Source organism: Tenrec ecaudatus, chromosome 2, assembly GCF_050624435.1.
Source record: "Tenrec ecaudatus isolate mTenEca1 chromosome 2, mTenEca1.hap1, whole genome shotgun sequence".
In the NCBI taxonomy this organism is placed as follows: domain Eukaryota; kingdom Metazoa; phylum Chordata; class Mammalia; order Afrosoricida; family Tenrecidae; genus Tenrec; species Tenrec ecaudatus.
Window position 1 is genome coordinate 143,652,791 of NC_134531.1, and position 22,085 is coordinate 143,674,875.

The following is a 22,085-nucleotide window of genomic DNA, read 5'->3' on the forward strand; positions in this document are numbered from 1 at the left end:
CCGTTGCCTACTGGAGGCTGGGTGCCCAGGAGCATGAGCATCGTTCCCTCTGAAAACAAAGATCCTATGAGGAGCAGTGACAGGGAATGCCCTGGGTCTCCTAAAGCCAGGAGGAGACGCCTTCTCAACTACGGACTCCATTCTCAGAAGGCCAGGAGTGACCGACCTCCAGCTGGCTTGCCCAGGCTCCGGCTTCTCATTCTGATTTTTAAAGCTGGCACAGATGTGGCCAGAGCTAGATGTAGAATCTAGAAAAGAAGCCGTCGTGGGCACGGTCTCCGTATAAAGAAACCGGGCCCATTTAGGGTGTGAAGAACAGAGGGCTGGGGGTGGGGGGGTGGCCCGAATTGGCCCTGACTCAGGGGGCTCCTTGGTCCAGCAAGACAAACCCCACACCTGACGACCTGTGCTTCGTGGGAGCCCCCTGCTGCAGCCACCGAGTCAAAGCCATCTTCTGGAGAGCCCTGCTCTCGTGGGTGGCTGCCCTCCTACTCCCAGGCCTGGTCTCTCTGACATGTGGCCCAAGTACGCGAGACAGTCTCACCACCACAGCTTCCAAGCAGCATTCTGGCTGTCCTTCTTCCAAGAGAATTTTAATTTTTTCCTTTGGGAAGATCATGGTATATTTCCTATTCTTCAACATCAACCCCCATCAAAGGCATTGGTTCTTCTCTGGCTTTCCTTAGTCACCGTCCAGTTTCCACATGTGCCCGACATGACTGACCAGACCGTGGCCTGGCCAGGCGCCCCTTAAGCAAAGGAATGAAAGTTCTATGTATGCTTCCAAGAGCAAAGCTCCAAACGCACTGCCAGCCAGTCTGCTGGGATGCAGAGTAGAACTGCCCCTTTGGGTTTCTGGGACTTTACATCTTGGTAGGCGTAGACAGCCTCTTATTTTCCCCCTACAAAGCCACGGTGGGTTCCAACTGCTGACCTTGTGGTTAGAAACTCAATTCATAGCCCATGACACCCCCAGAGCTCCTTTCCAAGATACAGAACTCCCTAAAAATGATAACTGCATCTAGCACCTATTCTAAGGAGACAATTATATTCAAATGTGTTTATAATAGCAAGAACCTTAACATTACTGCAGAGCCAATCCTCAGAGGTCTGTCAAATAAATGGTGATACATAGAGACAATTGAATACCAGGCACCCATTTAAATATCCAAATCAGATGCTGATTGCTATCGATAACGACAACAGACACTGGCCTAGCAAATAGTTCAGAGTCGGGGAGCAGGAAGGAAGATTTCAATCTGTATAGAAAGATCCCTTTTATCTAAACGTGCATATTTTTATCTATGTGTGAATAAGTGCACACAGAAACGTCTGACGGGAAAATTACCAAAACGCTAAGTGACTGTCCCTGGGTGGAGGGACTTCAGGCAGATGGCCAGCCAGACCGAAGCCCTTCCTGAACGCACTGCACTTTGTAATCTACTAGGCAGCGTGAGGCAGACGGGCACACACTCTCAAGGTTACAAAGGTGGGGTCAGGCACAGGACAGTAGGAGGTCAGAGAGCAGGTTCAAAGGCTGAGCAGGTTCAACCCCTTGCTCTACCACAGCAGCTGTGTTGACCTTGGACGAGTCATTAATCTCTCTGAACTTTCATGTTCCCTGTCCCGGTTAGGAAAAGTACATTTTTAAAAGAAAAGATTAGCTATGAATGTGATACCGTCCACACAGTGGTGGCCCATAATAGGCACTCGACAACTCAGCTGCTTGTACTAACTGGGAAACTTCCTACTGGCCATTCACGTGGCAAACACCATGCCTTCAATGACCCGGGGTCCCAGAGCAAAGCGGGAAGGGAAAGGATGGCACACTTCAGACAAGCCTGATGCCTGGTCTTGGATAACCACGTGCTTCTGTACGCCGCCAAGGGGCCCCTTCCTGGGAGCAGCAGGCAAGGAGTGCGGCAGCCGGCTGGCCGGAAAGAGGCAGAGGAGAGGGCAGTGCCTGAGGCTGCCCACTGTGTAGTCAATGAGCCAACACAGCTCATTCCTCTCCTCCCACCTTTCCTGCTGGGTTGGCTGGAACCATCCCCCAGACACCAGCACATACGGATCCTAGAAAGACTACCAAATGCCATGCTGGAAAAGGCTTTGGAGATTATCTAGTGCCACCTCGTCGTCCTGCAGACTCCGAGCCAGAAGACCAGAGAGGGGAAGGAATTAGAATTAGCAAGAATTAGAATGCGGATGGAGGCGGCCAGCATCCTGTGTAAACTCAATCATGGGGTCTCCGCCCAAGATTATCCCTCCCTTCTTTCTCTAGCTGCTCGTTCACATATTCGCATTCCTCTCGTTCATTTCCCCTCCTCCATTACCTGTCCGATTCTTCCAGGCCCCCTTTCTCCTCTGGAAGCCCTAATGGTCCTTCATGGGTCGTGATGAAGGGAGAAATCAGACTCACTCGAACGGCCTCGGAGAATTGATTTGTCTACCGCTACGTAAAATCAATACGGCCGTTCTCAGTTTCAGAGCCCAAGCCATGGTGAGAACAAGAAGGAAAAGGAACAGGAAGCGCTCTTGGATAGTCCCGAGCCCCCTTGAGGCTAGTGGGGTTACCTGGAAACCACGGGAAAAGAAGACCCCGTCAGAGAAACACCAGTAGGTTCAAGAAGAAGCAACAGACTCCATCTCCGAGGTTCTACGTGTGACCGCGACGCAGGGCGGCCTTCCACTCTCCCAGGAGAGGGTGCTGACTCTCGCCAGGGACTGGACTAGGGCTTACCTTGGGCAGGCTGACTGGGGTCCTGGGCTTGGTCCTTGGGTTCTTAATCAAAAGCCTCTGATCCAGAGGGAGCAGATGGTATTTCATAGCCTCAATGAGGAAGTCTTTACAGGTGTTGTTATTCTTTATCAGAGCTTCTTCTTCAACCGTCTGGAGAAGATAACCCACAGGTGATCCAGGAGCAGACCTCAATCACATTTCCCACGCTTTCTCCCGGGCTGCGTCATTCTCTCCCACACGCACTCAAGCCTGCATCACATCATCTCAGAAACCAGAGGACAGGTGAGTTATAACTTCATGCTCCCGCATCTTAAGAGCGCAATAGTATAACCAATTCATCACAGACATCAAACAGACGGAGAGTCAAAACTCAGCTCTGCCATTTAACTCAGATAATCCTCAGTTACCCAGACTGTAAAATGGTATTTAAAGTATCCACAACCTGAAGAAAGTGGATGGTGCCCAGCTATCAGAAAGATTAGTGTCGGGTGAGGGGAGACGCCAGGGAGTGTAAGATAAGATATAATAATTATTTATAAACTATCAAGGGACCAGGGGTGGGATCGGGGAGGGAGGGGGACGGGGGAAAAAAGGGAAACCAAGCTGATTCCAGGAACCCAAGTGGAAGGTGAATTATGAGAATGATAAGGGTGCAACGAATGTATAAGGGTGCTCTGCTCAATTGATGTATGTACAGACTGTGATAAGAGCCTTATGAGCCCCAATAAAAAGATTTTTTTTTAAAGATTAGTGTCTAAGGTCTTAAGTGCTTGTATTAAAACACACAACCATTTAAGTGGGATGCCAGCCAAGCCCTCATGAAAGAAGGGCACCAGCCTTTGTGATCCAAGGATTGTTAATAATAAAAGCCAAGATCAGAGGAGGAAATTGTAGTAGAGGTGAAATTCTGAGCACTCAGTTTGCAGAAGGCTGTGGATGGCAAAGAAAGCCAAAATCCATTTGCAGAGTCCTCCTCAGAGATCAAGCCTCCATTGAAGTCCCTCAAACCACTGACCAGGGATGGGAACAACTTTGCCTTTACACAGAGTACAATCGAAAATGAATTAATGCAGATGTAAAGTTAAAGTTTAACATCTTGTCATTGTTTTCCTTTTTGATCCAGTTTTAGTTTGCTCTAGTGTTTATTATTTCTGCTTTCTTTTGGATTGAGGTTTTTCTGAATTTTATTTTGTTATTGTCCTTTGAGGTTTTTTGTGTGTATAATTTTCCTTATATGAGATCCAGGATAGGTAAATCTACAGAGACAGTCACTAGAATAAGCATTCAGAGTTATGACAGGGAAGGTTGGGGGGATGGGGAGCTAATAACAACTAGTACAAAAATGAAGAAACTGATTATGGTGCTTGAACAACTCCTTTTAGTATATTCAAACCGTTTAAATGTACATGGATTATATGTCAATAAAACCATTTCAAAAAGTGGTCACAGCCTCAGTGGTTTTGCTAGTTAACAACATTGATTTGAGGTGAGATTATGGAAAATGAGAAAACACAAACAAACCAAAAACTCACTGCCATTAAGTTGATTCCAACTCCTAGGTAAGAGGTGAACAGCCCTGTGGTTTTCTGAGACTGCAAATCTCTTTACAGGGGGCGAAAGCAATGAGCTACCCGACGCGTCTTCCACTATGCTCCGGGGCTCCAAAAAATAATTAGTTGTCTTGAAACCCGCTTGCTACATTCCTCCTGGTTTGAATGTACTACAATATTTAGAAGCAAATAGACACTTTAAAGAGGGAGAAGGAGCGGGAGAAAGAAGTAAGGAGAGGGGGAGTGGAGAAAGGAGCGGGGAAAGAGGGTGCATGAAAGAGAGATGGAGATCCTTCAGCCAGCCCAGGTAAAACAGCCTTAGGTAAAATAACACCATGAACAGTTACAGTGCGGAAACCCAGAGGGGCAGCTCCGCCCTATCCCACAGGGTGGCTATGAATCAGAGTTGTCTGGATGACTGGTTTTCTTTTGGTTCCTGCAGGAAGGATATGCTGCCACCAGGTGGCAGTGGTGCCACCCAAAGTGTGCACTGCACAGTGCTTTGGAGCACCTTCCATTTGACCAACCCCCTTTCAGCCTGTGGTCAACAGGGTCACAAGCTAAAGGATTCAAAAGTACTAGTGAGGAAACAGTGTCTTCCACTATTGCTGATGTTACCAGCAGTCACAAATAGAGTTGGAATACCAGCTAAGATGTATCGTCACACAACCCTGTGAGGCAGGTAACAAAACTAAAGCTAAGGAACTAGTGAAGTATCTAGTCGGTATAATATGGTTGGGATGTGACAGGGCCTACTATGGGCCCTGGAGGCCATCAACCTTACAGTTCTTCCAGAGACTCCCTGAAGACAACTGAGGGCGGGCCTTCGGCCTCCGTGCTTCACGTTGCTCGTATACCTGGTGTTTCCCGCTGCTTCCCTGAAAGACTATCTAATGCTATTAATCTGCTGCACAAAGTCAGGCATGTAATGGGCAAACTGAACACAGTATGAAAGGTGGCAGCCAGATTAGTGGGCATGTTTGCTGAAGATCCAGAATTGGGTTTGAGTCTGGATCCTGCCTCGTGCTAGCTCCAACCCCGCAAAAGTCTTGAGGCTCAAATTTGGTCAAGCAGATTATAATCTTTGCCTCACCGTGCTGTTCTGAAGATTCGATGAGGAAAACAAATTAAGATGTGGCCTATGCTTCTTGATTCCCGCCTTTCTCAGAAAAGTCAAAGCAGACTATATTCCGGGTCTTTGTTAGGAGCTGGGCTTTAGTCCTGACTTGGGTTCCAGATGGGGTCATGAGGCTGCGGACCACCAGTCAGTCGCTGGAAAGCACCAGCCTCTCTGAGGGCGTGAAGCTCCAGTGTCAGAAACCCACAGGGGCAGCTCTACGCTGTCCTACAGGGTCGCTGTGACTCAGTAGGCACTCCATGACAGTGAGAGACAGAGATTCAGAGGGAAATGGCAGAGAGCTGGGCTCCGGCTTACCTAAGCCTAAAGCAAAAGGGGAACACAGAATGAGCTTAATGCAAATGAGCCTTCTTTCTGTGGCCCTCTGACGACTTTCACTGAACACAAGGCTCCAGTGCTGCACACTGAAGGCACGGGCTCATTTCCTTTAGGAGCCCTGGTGGCACGGTGGCTTTGCGTCAGGCTCCGATCGAGGTCAGCAGTTTGAAACCACTAGCCGTTCCATGGGGAACGGACGGGGCAGAGGCTCCCAGGGGCAGCTCTCCCCTGGCCTGTAGGGCGCTGTGAGTCACTGACAGTGAGAGGCAACTTCCTTTGGTCCTCCCAACAACTCTGCTGCGCTCTCTTAGAATGGCCATTCGGTTGCAGAAGGGACTGAAGCGTGAAAAAGCCCAATCAGAACGCATCGCTAATAGGCAGTACAACAGGGCCTGAAATACCCAAGTACTTTACTCTCAGATCTATGCTCTTACACTACCGTATCTCAGACTTCACCCAATGGGTTGGTGCCCACACACCGATCTCAAAGTCTTCATCAGGCTCCTCCATCACTCCGCACAGCCGCCGTGCTGCCCACTGCTATTCCGGGAGCCCTGAACGAACAGCAAAGTGCTTGGCTCTGCACACAGCACTCACCTGGACTAGGTAATCCCTAGGTAAGAGGGGGAGACGAACATGTTCCATCAGCTTGGCCATGTGTTCTAACCGGGTTTCTTTCTCATAATTGATCCAGGAAATCACAGCTTCAAACACCTAGGGAGAAAAACAACACAAGAAACCTCAGCTGTGAAATAAAAGATCCCAAACAATCTCCTCCACATGCAAATTAACAAAAAAGCAACACGTCATCCACAAAGGTGTCTAGCCTGAAGTTCAATATTTAAAAATAAACAGAAGGGATTTGTTTATCAGATGGTTTCAGATCGTGATGATATATACCCACGGTAAATACAAATATAATGATAAGCTTGTATTACTCAAAGGTAGAGTCAGCATAGTTCATTGCCATACATAAATCATATCCGGTTGTTATTCAAGGACAGAAATACAAAGCAGCAACTGTGAACCAATTTTATATAGACTGCATAAAAGAAACAGAAGCCTTGACTGCAATGTTCCCCCAGCTCATAATTTATCTTCCACAGATACAGTTAGTGCAGAATAAAAAACAGTGAACATAATCCCTCCTGAAGTTGACCATAATGGTGAACGTGACACTGAATGACAGAGAAGGGCAAACATCTCACCTTGGGCTTAACTTCTCCTTTGAGAAGACATTTCATTCTTACACCAATCAAAACTAGAGAGGAGACAACCAGGGCACAGTACAGCACCGATGAAACACACAATAGTCCTCTGGTTCCTTGAGGCTTCCTCACCCCCCACTAGCATGACCACAGTCCTGCCTTTCACTTCGGGCCAAACAGGAGCATGTCCACAGGTACAGATAAGAGCTCTTGACACGTGGAATCTAGGTCAGATGAACTCCTCAGGAATAGAAATGGGAGTAGTGATACCAGGTAGGTAAGGGGAGGAGGGGAGGAAAGGGGAACCAACTGTGATGATCAACACTTAACCATACATACCCCCAACCCCAGGGGGACAAACAACAGAAACCGTGGGTGAAGGAGGACAGAGTTGGTATAAGATATGAAAATAATAATAATTTATGAAGGGGTCAGGATGGGGGAGGGAGAGAAATGAGGAACTGATACCAAGGGCTCTAATAGAAAGGTTCAGAAAATGATGCCAACGTCTGTACACATGTGCTTGATACAATTGATGTTTGGATTGTTCTAAGAGCTATAAGAGCCTCCAATAAAATGATCTTAAAAAAAAAAAAACAGAAGACTTGGAACCCAAAGGAAAGAGCCAAGGTTTGGATGTCTACTTTGCTCAATGACAAATCCCAATCTGTATCTCCATCTACCACCGACACACAGATACCATTCTCTGTGGGGAAGTCGGCACCGTGTGGGGGAATGTCGAGCTTTTAAAGAAGGGAGGGGAAAACCAGGACAGCGAAGATGCAAATGCAAAACACAAATGTTGGTGAGGACCGTAGGGAAATGAGAACCCTTATCCACGGCTGTTGTGAAAATAGTAGGGCCACTCCTCAAAACACTAAAAATAGAACTACCATCCGATCCAGCATTCTGCAGCTAGGTATAGACCCAAGAGACTTGAAGGAGCAACATGGACAGACAGCTGCTGGCTAGCCTTCCTGGCGACACTATTCCCAAGAGCCCACGGGGGAATGCTCATCAACAGGTGAGGGGATAAGCACAGTGTGGGGCATTCCTACAATGGAATACTACTCAGCCAGAGACAGACACATGCACCTGGGACGTGCTGCCACACGGCTGGAGTGTGAAGACGCTGTGCAGAGCGCAGTAAGTCGATGTCAAAGGGACAAATCTCACACAACCACTTAAATAAAGAGCGACGACTGCAGAGACCAAATTAGAGGTGACGAGGGTGAGAGAGGCAGGGAAAGGAAAGGCTGTCGCTTATGGAACCCAAGGGCTCTGGTTTCCAGTGATGGAAAAATCACATCGATTAGTGGTGGAGATGCATAGCTGATCATGTAATTGCTGTAAGTTTCACACCTGTAAGAAGGAACTGAAAATGCTGTGTGAGAGCGATGTTTACAACAACGATAAAAAGAGCAGATGTTGGGGCTGCTTCTGTACAAACACTTCATGAGATTTGGTTCTTGGGTTTGAAGGCTTGGGGTCATGGCTTCATAGGACACCCCGTCACTTCATGCTTCCACTCTTCCTCCGAGAGAGTGGTGTAATGCCGGGGCTTAGACGCCTGAGAGCGCCACGCAAGAGACAACCATTGGGCTCCAGTCACCTACTTGGAGCAACAGAGGAAGGAGAGTCAGGAAGAGGAGGAAATGGGATGTGTTACCTCATCACCTCCATGAACAATGGCCCCCTTTGCCATAAAACCCAAAGAAATGGGTGATGCCTGGCTGCTATTACTGAATATTTTGATCAAAGATTCTACATAAGAATCCTGAACAAATGTAAGCAGCACATCAGCCTGTGTGATCATGAGGTATCGATGGGATCGGGTCTCAGGCATCAAAGACCCAGAACAAAAAATCATATCATTGTTTATGAGGACAAGTATAGAGTGGAGACCCAAAGTCCATCTGTAGGCAATTGGACATCCCCTTCCTGAAAGGTCACAGGGAGAAGATAGCCAGTCAGGGTGCAGTATAGCACCAATGAAACATACAACTTTCTTCTAATTCTTTAATGCTTCTTCTCCCCCCGCCCCACTATCATGACCCCAATTCTACCTTACAAATCTGGCTAGACCAGAGCATGTACATGGGCACAGATAAGAACTGGAAACACAGGGAATCCAGGACAGATAAACCCCTCAGGATCAAAAATGAGAGTAGCCATACCAGGAGGGGAAGGGGAAGGTGGAGGGAGATAGAGGGAACCAATCACAATGATCTACCTATAACCCCCTTTCAGGGGGACAGACAACAGAAAAGTGGGTGAAGGGAGACATTGGTCAGTGTAAGACATGAAAAAATCATAGTTTATAAAGAAAGGAGAAACAAATTAGGCAAAAAATGTTAATGATTGATGAAACTAGGGGCGGGGCCTTATACATGACCATTGCACTATTCTTTCCACTTTACTACAGATTTGTAATTTTTCAACAACAACAAAAATAGAAAAGAAACTTTAAAGGTGGGGGGAACACTACAACAAAGTTTATAGTATGGCATAAAGTTGAAATACAAGGTGTATCTGTGGAAACTGATTGTGGTAACAACTGTACAATTCTACCTGTCGAGATTGAAATATGGAATGATACATGTATTACATCTCAACTAAGTTTTTTAAATCACATTTTAAAAAGTTGTATCTGGCATTACATCCCAATAAAATGGGTTTGGGAAAAAGAAAACAAGAGAGACCCTAATCTCAAATATTAAAAAAATAAAGAGTTGTGTCAGGAGAGAAAAAGATACAATTTCCTAAATAAATAGATTTACTGCTCATATTTCAAATTAAGAAAGGAAGAGTGCGTGTCCTTGGTGCCCATTCCCGTCTAGCCTTTTCCTCTACTGCTCCGTCTTCCGGCCTCACGGCATTGTTTTGAGAATACCTGTGTACCCCACTAGCCCTTACGCTCAGGAAGAAGGTACACACACGGTACATGGTGCACACAGAGAAGACTCAGGAAGCACAAGGCTACATCATGGAGGCTGAGAATAACGTCACGAGACAAAGTGCGTATGAATTGCTGGATGGAAAACCAATTTATTTGCTCTATAAACTCTCACTCAAATTTCAATCCAAAGAAAACCCAAACCAAACTTGCTGCCATTGAGCCAATGCTGCCTCATAGCCTCCCGGGACAGAACTGCCCGAGACGGGAGTCGAGAGCCCGGGCTTTCTCCCGGGGAGCAAGCGGCAGGTGGTTTCAAACTGCTGACCTGGCACGTCGCAGCCCCACTCGTAACCACTGTGCCATCTAGCTCCTCAAATTTCAATAGAAGGTTTAAAAGGGGGAAAAAAAGGTAAATAAGAACGTGTCCTTTTTTTGGTATTCCATTATTTTCTGAATGGACGACCAGACAGAGTTCAGACACACAGGTGGGAAGGCAAGTGGAACCTGCCAGGCTGGAGCCCAGGGCAAGACTGGTCGGAGGAGGCTGGCGACATGGCAGGGAGGGCAGAGCCAGGACAGGGTGAAGTCTGGCTTGGCTGAGTTAGGTGATTGCAGCCACAAGCCCCTCTGGGTTATCCACAGCTCTCTTCCACGCTCTTTGACTAGACTGTGAGCAGTTGCGTAGAGGCCAATGCACTGTCTCTGAACCTCGCCCTCCACCCCCACCCCCATGATGCTTTGCACAGGCCAGGTCCTGAGAGCAGGTGGGTGCTTGCTGGAGAATGAACTACAAGTTGGCGAGTAGGCAGGATTCACTTTGCTGAGAGTAGAAAGAGTTCGCAACCTTCCGCATGAGCCAGCTGGGTTTTGCTATGAAATTAAAAGCCATCCCAGGCTAACGAGGATGACATGTAACCTTCCTTATTCAACCCAGGCTAACGAGGCCGACATGTCACCTTATTTTTGCCTTGACTTGTCGAACTGGTTCCGCTGAGTTGCACTGTTTGCCTACTCAGCTGTGAAAGCCCGGCACTCGGCAACCACCGTGACCTTCTCAGCAGCTCCAGAAGGCCACCTATTTTTATTATTTTGGTCACTTGGGCTTCATGCTTGAAAAACAAAAAAAAAAGCAAATAAACTTTCAACCAGTGCTAGCCTCCAATATACCAACCATCATTCCCGACAGCTTCTTCCATCAAGAGACTGGCCAAGGTAAAGGAGCAGCGTGTAACAGCAGCAGCAGCTAGGTCCTAGACCCCCCTCTTCACACACATCATCACCCTGAACTCTCACAGTCCCAAGTAGTTAGCTCTCTCACTGCTGACATGCCCAAGTTCCAGAGCCAGAAAGAAGCCAAGCTAGGTTCCACACTCAAACTTCTCGAGGACCTTACTATTCTTAACTGGCTCTCAAATGCCTGTGGCAGCTGTTCTAAGGTGCCATCCATTTGACCCCGACCCATAGTGGCCCTGTGCACAACAGAACAAAACACGGCCTGGTCCTATTGCCAGCGTCACTGGGTCACTCCAGCACTCTCTGAGGATGGTGTTGGCTGAGTTGGGTGATGGCAGCCACAAGCCCCTTCGGGTTATCCACAGCTCTCTTCCGACGCTCTTTGACTAGACTGTGAGCATTTGCAGGATAGAAAGAACTTGCACTGTCTCTGAGCCTCACCCTCCACCCCCACCCCCATGATGCTTTGCACAAGGCCAGGTCCTGAGAGCAGGTGGGTGCTTGCTGGAGAATGAACTACAAGTTGGTGAGTAGGTAGGATTCACTTTGCTGAGAGTACAAAGAGTCCGCAACCTTCTGCATGAGCCGGCTTGGTGTTTGCTATAAAGCTAAAAGCCAGCCCACTTAGGGAAACACTGAACTAGATGGTTCCCCCACCCCCACCCTCACCCCTACCAACTGCTCAGGGAACTATCACATTAGAAGATTCTGGACAGAGTGAGAAGAATGTGGAACAGAACTCAGAATGTTAAAAATAAAAGTTCTTAAAAAGACTGGGCTTCGGCTATCAAAAGAGATAGTGACTGGGGTCTTAAAGGCTTGAAGATAAACAAGCGGCCATCTAGCTCAGAAGCAACAAAGTCCACATGGAAGAACACACCAGCCTGTGTGATCGAGTGGTCCCAAAGGGATCAGTTACCAGGCATCAAAGAACAAAAAATCATATCATTGACTGCACACCTCCATGATAGGATCGCTGAAGACAAATGGGTGCATAAGCAAATGTGGTGAAGAAAGCTGATGGTGCCCGGCTATCAAAAGAGATAGTGTCTGGGGTCTTAAAGGCTTGAAGGTGAACAAGCGGCCATCTAGCTCAAAAGCAAATAAGCCCACATGGAAGAAGCACACTGGCCAGTGCGATCACGAGGTGCCCAAGGGACCAGGTATAAGGCATCATGCAAAAAAAAAAAAAAGATATAAGTGTGTGTATGCATGTGTATATATGTGTATATGTATGTATATATATGTATATATATATCATATTAAATGAAGGGGGAAGTGCAGAGTGGAGACCCAAGGCCCAAGTGTCGACCAATGGAGATCCCTTCATAGAGGGGTTTAGGAGAGGAGATGGGTTAATTAGGGTGTGAGGTAGTATCGATGAAGAACACAGCTTTCCCCCGGATCCTGGATGCTTCCTCCCCCCAACTACCATGATCCGAATTCTACCTTGCAGGGCTGGATAGGACAGAGGCTGTACACTGGTGCATATGAGGGTTGGAGGTACAGGGAATCCAGAGTGGATGATACCTTCAGGACCAAGGGTGTGAGGGACGATGCTGGGAGAGTGGAGGGTGAGTGGGTTGGAAAGGGGGAACTGATTACAAGGATCCACATGTGACCTCTTCCCTGGGAGAGGGACAGAAGAGAAGGGGGGAAGGGAGACTCCGGATAGGGCAAGATATGACAAAACAACGATGTATAAATTACCAAGGGCATATGAGGGAGGGGGGAATGGGGAGGGGGGGGGGGAAGAGGACCTGATGCAAGGGGCTTAAGTGGAGAGCAAATGCCTTGAGAATGATTGGGGCAGGGAATGTATGGATGTGCTTTATACAATTGATGTATGTATATGTATGGATTGTGGTAAGAGTTGTATGAGTCCCTAATAAAATGTAAAAGAAGAAAAGAGAAAAAAATGATTAGGGCAAAGACTGTACAGATGTGCTTTATACAATTGATGTATGTATATGCATGAACTGTGAAAAGAATTGTATGAGCCCCAATAAATTGTTAAAATTAAAAAAAAATTATTAGGGCAAAGAATGTACAGATGTGCTTTATACAATTGATGTATGTATATGTATGGATTGTGATAAGAGTTGTATGAGCCCCTAATAAAACGTTTAAAATAAAATAAAAAAATAAAAAAGACTGGGCTTACTGGCCGGGTAGAGACTGGTAGAACCCCCAAGATGATGGTTCTTTATTCGCTCTGCAGGTTTGGAAATGAGCTCACCCTTGTGGCTTAATTTTCTGCTAAACAAGAGAGAGTCCTATAAGGGAAGCAATCACACTAGGAAGTACACATCCCTTAGAAGAATCAACCACTGTGGGTTGTAAAAAAGGGCAGCATCTACCCAAAGACAACACTTTGAAGAGTTGGGCAAGGAGGCAGAATGGAAACATGAAATACCGGGAGGAAGTGGGATAGTGACATTACAATGTGACAATTGCTCTTGATGGCATGATATAAAATGTATAGGAACTGCTCAATGGAAAGCGGATCTGCTCTATAAACCTTCACGCGATTCACAAAAAGTTTTTAAAAATTCCGTCACCTGTTTTTGTCAAAGAATTGTATTGGAACACAGTCACTCGTGTGTGTAGGTACCGTCTCTGGTTGCTTTCGCACTAGCAAGGGCAGGGTGGGGTTGAGACTGTGTGGGCTGGTCCACAAAGACAAAGCCATTGCCACATGCCCGAAGGAAAAAATCTGCCGATCCCCGGTCCCTAGTTTGTAATCCGAGCTCCTGGCATTTAGATCACGGGGCAAGGCCGATGCCTTCTTAGTTGAAATGGCCTCTCATGGTTCTCACAATGAAAGGGTCAGCTGCCAACACATGTTTAGGGTTTCACTTTTAAACAAAGAAACAGCATCATTTCCGCATTGCTTCATGTCCCAGAACTAATTTCTTGGGTGCTATGAGGCTGCTATGTGGGATGAGCTGAGAACACCGTTTCTTCATAGCTCCTGGTTCGGCTGGCCACCCTTCTGACGTAAGCGCAAGCCTGGCCCAGCGAACACCAGATGAACCGGGTCCTGCTAGCCACCCCGCCGCCTCAGGGGAAGAAGGCAGGCAGCCAAGCCAGATGGGACCTGCACATCCCTGGCAACGATGTGCAGAGCCCCGGGGCACTGACTAGATTTCAAAATGTGTTTTTGAAATCCAGAAGGAACCTTCTGGATTAAAAAGTCAAGGCAGTAATGTGGGAGAGTCACTAGAACGGGTTCCAAGCACAGCATGGGAAGGAAAGGGCAGCTCACTCTGACAGTGGACCAGGGGCAAGGATCACCCCTGCACCGGCAGGTGGCTTGCTACCTTCTCACTAACAATAGGCTTCGTGCTGTCCGTCTTGCAGGCATCTTAATCCACCAAAACAACTCCAGAAGTATGCATCGCTGTTCACGTCTTACAATGGGGAAACATGCTCAGAGCTCCGTAAGCAACGTCTCCAAGGTCACAATCACCAGGAAGCAACGGAACTGAAATGTGAACTTGCCTCTCCTTCCCAAGGCCCAGGTTACCGAGTTGTGCAACACTGCATCTCAAAGGCACGGTTAATGGAAAGCCTGGGGAGGCTGCTGGTTTCGCAACGCAGTGCTCATGTCACACAGAACACGAACAACAGCTGGAAGCAGTGGTGCACCGAGGCGCACAGGGCACGTCTCCTCCTAACGCAGCATCCCGAGACATCGGCCTTAGTCGAAACCTTTACCCCACAGCCATCAGCAAGTGTTACTTACAAAGGGAGGCTTGTAAAGGAATTTCCGAGAACCCGTGGTTAAACATTTACCAGCACACCGCGGCTGGGAGGTTTCCTGGTCTGCGGGCTCCCCAGACTCTTGCGAGCTTCCCCTCTTGCACCCGTGGTTCGGACAGCACCATCATCTGAACGTTTTGTATACAGTGCTTCACACAACTTCTCTCTGGGCGGAGCTTCCGTCCAGGCTCACAGGAAGCCATTCACAACAGGGAAAGGCAGAGGTTGGCAGTATTTGCCCCACATTATCCAGCAGTTGGTGAATGGGCAGCAATTAGAATGAATGGCTTTCACTCAACACTTCTGTGGGGCCCTGTATACGTCACATCGTGTACCTATAAATTTACTTCGGTATCTATCTGATCAAGATTAGTTTTCCCCAGTCTGAGACGCCAGCCTCAATCCCAACTACACGGTCAGCTGCCCCTCCCCCCAAGAGAATTTATTTCAGAGGACGGCACTGAAGCTGCAGCTCAGGGAGAGGGACATGTCTGATCAGAGCACATGGGAGCAAATGAAGGGGGAGGAAGAAAGAGTGGAGCACATCCTGGCCCGTGGGCCTTGAGGATGATATTTCCACTCAGAGCAGTCAATCCACAAAGAATACCATATGGCTGGTCCCACCATGAGACACGCCATCCCTCATTGACCCATAGCCCTACAGGGAACAACACTGGAGACACAGTGTGGGAATTACGTCCAATCTGATCCCACCACACGGAGGCAAAACACTAAGGGTGGGAAACAGAACAGCAAGGAGAACAGAGCACCAGGGAACACCAAAAATAGACTTTGGGGCCAGGGCTTGGCGCCCCATCAGACTCGACCAGAAACGCTCCTAAAAGTCAACAAACAGTCCTTGAACTAACTACAAGCTTTTCTTTTTTGGTTGTTGTTGTGCTGTTTTTGTTTGTTTGGTTAGTTTTGTTTTGTCATTGGCTCTTTGTTGTTTTGTTTTCTTTTGTTGCTTGGTTTTGCTCTGTCTTGTTTTTGTGCATGTTATTATCTCCGCAGGTCTGTCTGAATAAGATAGGCTGGATGAACAATCTGGAGGAGAAAACTATGGGACCAACAGTTCCAGGGGAACATGGGATAGGGGGAGGTGGGGGGAAAGGAAGTGGTGTTAAATCCAGGGACAAGGGAACAACAAGTGATCCAAATCAGTGGTGAGGAGGGTATAGGAGGCCTGGTACAGTTTGATCAAGGGTAATGTAATCAAGAGGCATTACTGAAACCCAAATGAAGGCTGAGCATGATAGTGGGACAAGAGGAAAGTCAAAGGAAATAAAGGAAAGAGCTAGGAGGCAAAGGGCATTTATAGAGGTCTAAATAAAGGCATGTGCATATGGAAATATATTTATATATAAGAATGGGGGGAAAGATTTATGTGCACATATTTATAGGTTTATTATTAATGTAGCAGATGGACATTGGGCCTCCACTCAAGTACTCCCTCAATGCAAGAATACTTTGTTCTAATAAACTAGCATTCCATGATGCTCACCTTCCCAACACGATCACTGAAGGCAAAGAAGGTACATAAGCAAATGTGAAGAAAGCTGATGGAGCCCGGCTATCAAAATATATAGCGTCTAGGGTCTTAAAGATTTGTAGGTAAACAAGCAGCCATCCAACTGAGAAGCAACAAAGGCCACATGGAAGAAGCACACCAGCCTGTGTGATCATGAGGTGGGGAAGGGATGAAGTAGTAGGCATCAAAGAATAAAAAAAATCACATCATTGTGAATGAGGGGGACTACAGAGTGGGGACCCAAAGCCCATCTGTAGGCCAATGGACATCCCTTTACGGAGGAGACAAGCTAGTCAGGGCGCAGTGTAGCAACGAAAAAACATACAACTTTCCTCTAGTTCCTAAATGCTTCCTCCCCACCCACTATCATGATCCCAATCCTACCTTACGAATCTGGCTAGACCAGAGGATGTACAGATAGGAACTGGAAACACAGGAAATCCAGGGCAGATGATCCCTTCAGGACCAGTGGTGAGAGTGGCAATACCTGGAAGGTGACTTAGGTGGAGAGCACATATTTTGAGAATGATGAGGGTAATGATTGTACAAATGTGCTTTACACAATTGATGTATAGATGGATTGTGATAAGAGTTATATGAGTACCCAATAAAATAATTGAAAGGGAAAAAAAAGATTAGTCTCCCCCACTTGATTTTAAGTTCCATGAGGTTAGGAACCAGATGTTTATTCGTTCACCGCTGTCTCTCTGTGGCAAACACACTATCTCCCACATAGCAACCATTCAATACTTACTTCTTTGAAAGCATTCATGGATTTATGAAACTATGAATGGGTGTGCTTACCTTCCTACCTCAGTAACAACTTATTGCTATGGAGTCAATTTCAACTCAGGGGCACCAGATAGGAGAGAGTAGAACTGCTCCTGGGGACCTCCCAGCCTCTTTCTCCCACGGAGCACCTGCAGGGGGCTTGAACTGCTGACCGTGCTGACTGCTGGCTAACGCATAACCACTACGCCACCAGGGCTCCTTCCTAGCAAGTACACAGGCCGATACGACTTCAGACCCAAAATATGGTCATAAAATGACCACAGTGATATTGCTTGCCTGGAAACTTTTGCAGCCTGCTACAAATGCTGGAAGGCAGAGACAGGACTTTCACTACAGTTCTGAAAAGAATTCGCGAAAGGAGGGCAGCTGGTGGTTTGATGGACACGCCTGTAAGGCAGGTATGTCTGCAAGACGACTTCAGTAGCACTAGTCCTACGAACGCTAGGGGCACGGTGCAGAGACGAGGAGTCCCTCCACGTCAACAGGGTGGACTGAGCAGACCAGGAAGGCGTCTTCTCTAACAGCTCCACACACGTGACGATAACGTACTTAAATGTCACAAAGGGAAGGACTTGAACTACACTCTAAAGCAAGAGTGAAATGCCCAAGTGCTGTAAAGAACTTTCGAGTCAGGGCGCTGGGATCCACTTGGGTAGGTTGTCTTGGTCTCAAATTCGTTATTGACATTGCTGCCCCAGCTATGCAACTGCGGCTAAATGAATTCTGACCATCGGCCAGGGTACAGGGGAAGGAAGTTTGTCATCTCCTGTGGGCTGGGGATATATGGGGGGAGAGACGCATCTTCAAGAAATCTGAACCCCAGTTCATGCTCCATGGAAATGTCAGCTTGAACAGAATAATCAAGGTGAAAAAAGGCTAAAAACTAACACAAGAAAACTGCTTCCAAACCAGTAAACCTACCTAATGGGGGTATTTCCACAGTCAAGGCAACCTGAACTCCCAAAGCATCCTTTGAAAATGAATTCACAGTAAAAAAATTATTTTAATCACTAAGGAAATGAATTGTCAAAAGGAAAATTGGCAGATGCCGCAAACAGTAGACTGTGTGGGTGGCCTCACGACTATTCTCCAAAACAGCACGTCCCTCACAATACGGAAGAGAGAAGACTCTCTGTGGTAGAGGGCCCAAGGGCCGGAGGAGCTCAGGGAAAACCTCCCTAAATTCCCATTAGAGAGTAACAAAGCTCATTCACATATAACTCTGACAAGCCCTGGAGTAAAGAAACTTGGCTTTTTAATCCAAAAACCTATAAGCATCTCACAATATCATAGTGGGCAAATTCAGTAAATCTGCTGCACAAAACCTTTTTAGAGTATTGAAAATCAAGGAATGTTCCTCTCACAGCATGGTCACAAGGAAGGAGTCCGCCAGGGTGCAGTATGGCACCAACAAACACACAACGTTCCTCTAGTTCTTCGATGCTTCCTGTCCCACGGTCATGACCCATTTCTCCCTTACAAATCCAGCTAGACCAAAGCATGAACACTGGTACAGGTCAGAGCTCTCGGCACATGGAATTCAGGGCAGATAAGCCCCTCAAGAACAGTAATGGGAGCAGTAACACTAGGAGGGTAGGGGGAAGGTGGGGGGAGAAGGGGAAGAAAGGGCAAACCGATCACAATGAACAACACATAACCCACACACCCCTCCCCAGGAGGGCGGACAAAAGAAAGGAGTCAGCGGATGGTGTAAGATAGGAAAAAACAATTGATCAAGGGTTCACGAGGTAGAACGGTGGAGGAGGGAAGGTAAAAGAGGAGCTGATACCAAGGGCTCAAGTAGAACGAAAATGCTTTGAAAATGATGATGGCAACATACGCACAAATGTGATTGATACAATTGATGTGTGGATTGTTATGAGTTGTAGGAGCCCCCAATAAAATGATTTATAAATAATTAGATAAAAATAAAAGTTTAAAAAATGAAAATCAAGGATGTTACTTTGAGGTCTAAGGTGTGTCTGATCCAAACCACGGTATCTTCATTGCCTCACATGCATGTGAAAGCTGGACACTGAATAAGGAAGAGCAATGAAGAATCCATGCATCTGAACGGTGGTGCTGGAGAAGACTCAAATTACCATGATGGGCTAAACGGATCTGTCTTGGAAGAAGCAGAGCCAGCGTGCTCCTTAAAGGCAAAGATGATGAAATTTCATCTTACAAACTTTGGCCATGATGTCAGGAAAGATCAGTTCCTGGAGAAGTACATCATGTTGGTAAAGTAGAGGGGCGCAGGGAGGAGATGCGGCAATCAGGGTGCAGTATAGTACTGATGAAACATACAACTTTGCTCTAGTTCTTTAATGTTTCTACCCCCCAACTATCGTGATCCCAATTCTACCTTACAAATACAGCTAGACCAGAGCATGTACAATGGTACAGCTAAGAGCTGGAAACACAGGGAATCCAGGACAGATAAACCCCTCAGGTCCAAAAATGAGAGCAGATACCAGGAGGGTAAAGGGAAGGTAGGGTAGTAAGAGGGAATCAATCACAATGATCTACATATAACCCCCTCCCTGGGGGACAGACAACAGAAAAGTGGGTGAAGGGAGACATCAGACAGTGTAAGATATGACAAAATAATAATTTATAAATTATCAAGGGTTCATGAGGGAGGGGAGAAAATGAGGAGCTGATACCAAGGGCTCAAGTGGAAAGCAAATGTTTTGAGAATGATGATGGCAGCAAATGTACAAATGTGCCGGACACAATGGAGGGATGGAGGGATGAAGGGAGGGATGGAGGGATGGTGATGAGTTGTATGAGCCCCCAATAAAATGATTTTTTTTTTAAGTGAGAAGCAGTGAAGGAGATAGACCCTCGATGCGATGGACTGACACTGTGGCTTCAATAACGGACTCGGGCATCATAACAATTCTGAGGACGGCGTGGAGCCACACAGTGTTTCTCTCTATTGTGCGGCGGGTCACTGTGAGGACGGCGTGGAGCCGCACGGTGTTTCTCTCTATTGTGCGCCGGGTCACTGTGGGTGGTCACCAAGGCCGTGGCACCTTAACAACAGTTGGGCAGATACTGACCTCTCCTTCCATATCCTCCCCATAGACCCCAACTCCACTCTCAGCCTCATCTCCCACTCTCCCCACTCAAGGACCCTGGATTCTCATCCTCAAGGACAGTAAGTTCTTCCAAATGGATTGGCTTTCCAACATCTTATTCTTGTTCTTCAAGTCTTGGCTCAACTATCCCATCCCTATGAGACTGACTCCTAATATATATAACAGTCCTGGGAAGTTTCCTTGAACCTTAATGATCAGCAATTTCTTCTCTTGGCCCCATCTTCTGGATACATGTTTTTGATCCATCTGCCCACCCGACTATGAGCACGTAAAACAGTAACAAATAGCTATTCCTCAACTCTGTCCGCAAGGACGTGGAGGTACGTCGATTAAAGAGCAGAGCCTTGGGAGGCAGACATCCAGTTTCAATGACAGTTATCAATTGTTAATATGGTGTGTCACCACACTGAGCCTCGGCTGCCTCCGTTACAAAATGAAGGCAGTGATCGCCATGGTGCAAGGTGTAAGAATGAGAGGTGATATGCTAAACCTTGTGCTGTGCAGAAGAAGTCCGACACAAGAGCATGCATCCAGCCGTACTCCTTTTACATAACGCGCAAAAACCGACCGGCCGATGGTGGTGCAAAGCCAGACTCTGGGGGCCCTTCCCAGGGTGGGGGTTGTGAGAGGCGGAAGGGAGCCCTGGGGTTTGGTGTCTTGATTGAGGCGCTAGGACATGAGTGCTTTCACTTTGTGAAAAGTTGAGTTTTTTGTTGTTGTTTTTCATTTCTCGGTGAACTTGCTTCAGAACAAATTTACATGTAAAATGTACTTGAAGAGCAATGGGAGGTCAGGGTAGTTGGGTTGTTTGGTTGGTCATAGAGCTAGCTGTGTGTTCTGCTTGCAGGAGCATAGTAAAAATAACCACCCAAAAGCCTGGGCCAGATGGCGGGGTACAGGCTAAGACGGTGGCCTTCTAACTACTGCCTTCAGAGTAAGGCCGGGCAGCCAGCAGTTTAGTCCAGGCAGTAGTGTCAGCCTGCCCAGGCTCTTGAGGAGGCCGAGAGCAACCGCTCACACCCAGTCTGCGGGTGAGTCTCTAGTGCGTCTAGTCGATGTGCGCCAATGAGACGCTAGTGCCCGAGTCTCATATCCAAAGCTGGCAGGAGGGCCTAGGAACTAAGACAGGGGGGCATGTGACACTGATGCCCTTGGGGGACATGAGCCCAACCCATTCCAGGCGATAAGATTTCAGAATTAAGCCGAGAAAGGGGGAAACAACCGATCACAACAATCTACATATGAAAAAATAATCATTTATGAATTATCAAAGGTTCATGAGGAAGGGAGGGGGGAAATGAGATGCTACCAAGGGCTCAAGTAGTAAGAAAATGCTTTGAAAAGGATGATGGCAACATATATACAAATGTGCTTGACAGAATTGATGGACGGATGGATTGTGATAAGAGATATAAGAGCCAGCAATAAAATGCTTTTTAAAGAAAAAGTAAGTACTAAGCCTATAAGCCTCCTCTCGTGTAGGAGACAAGGGCACATGAAACCACACGGTGACAGTGCAGAGAGAGACTAACCTGCAGCTCTCATGTAACACATGCTTGACCCTAATCTAATATTTACCGAACCAGTTTCTTCACACACTGCATCTAAAATGTAAGCCATTTCCCCACTAGTACTCCCTCAGGGCTCGCTCTCTTGAGAACTGGAATCACGTTGTTTTTAATCATTTTATTGGGGTTCATACAACCCATATCATAATCCATACATACACCAATTGTGTCCATTCGTTGCCCTGGATTCACATTTGCTGGCTAAGGAAGAAACCATAGAACCAAGTCCAGTACCTTGT

General features: G+C 47.0%; 1 protein-coding gene across 1 annotated transcript in view; it reads right to left on the minus strand.

The window, feature by feature from the left end:
• KLHL3 (kelch like family member 3) overlaps positions 1-22,085 on the minus strand; it is a 137,373-nt gene that overhangs the window by 41,172 nt on the left and 74,116 nt on the right. The window contains exons 7-8 of the mRNA XM_075541593.1: positions 6,344-6,460; positions 2,741-2,890 (exon numbers count right to left, since the gene is read on the minus strand). Of these exons, the coding sequence (XP_075397708.1) occupies positions 2,741-2,890; positions 6,344-6,460 (267 nt within the window). The remainder of the gene's footprint in view (positions 1-2,740; positions 2,891-6,343; positions 6,461-22,085) is intronic.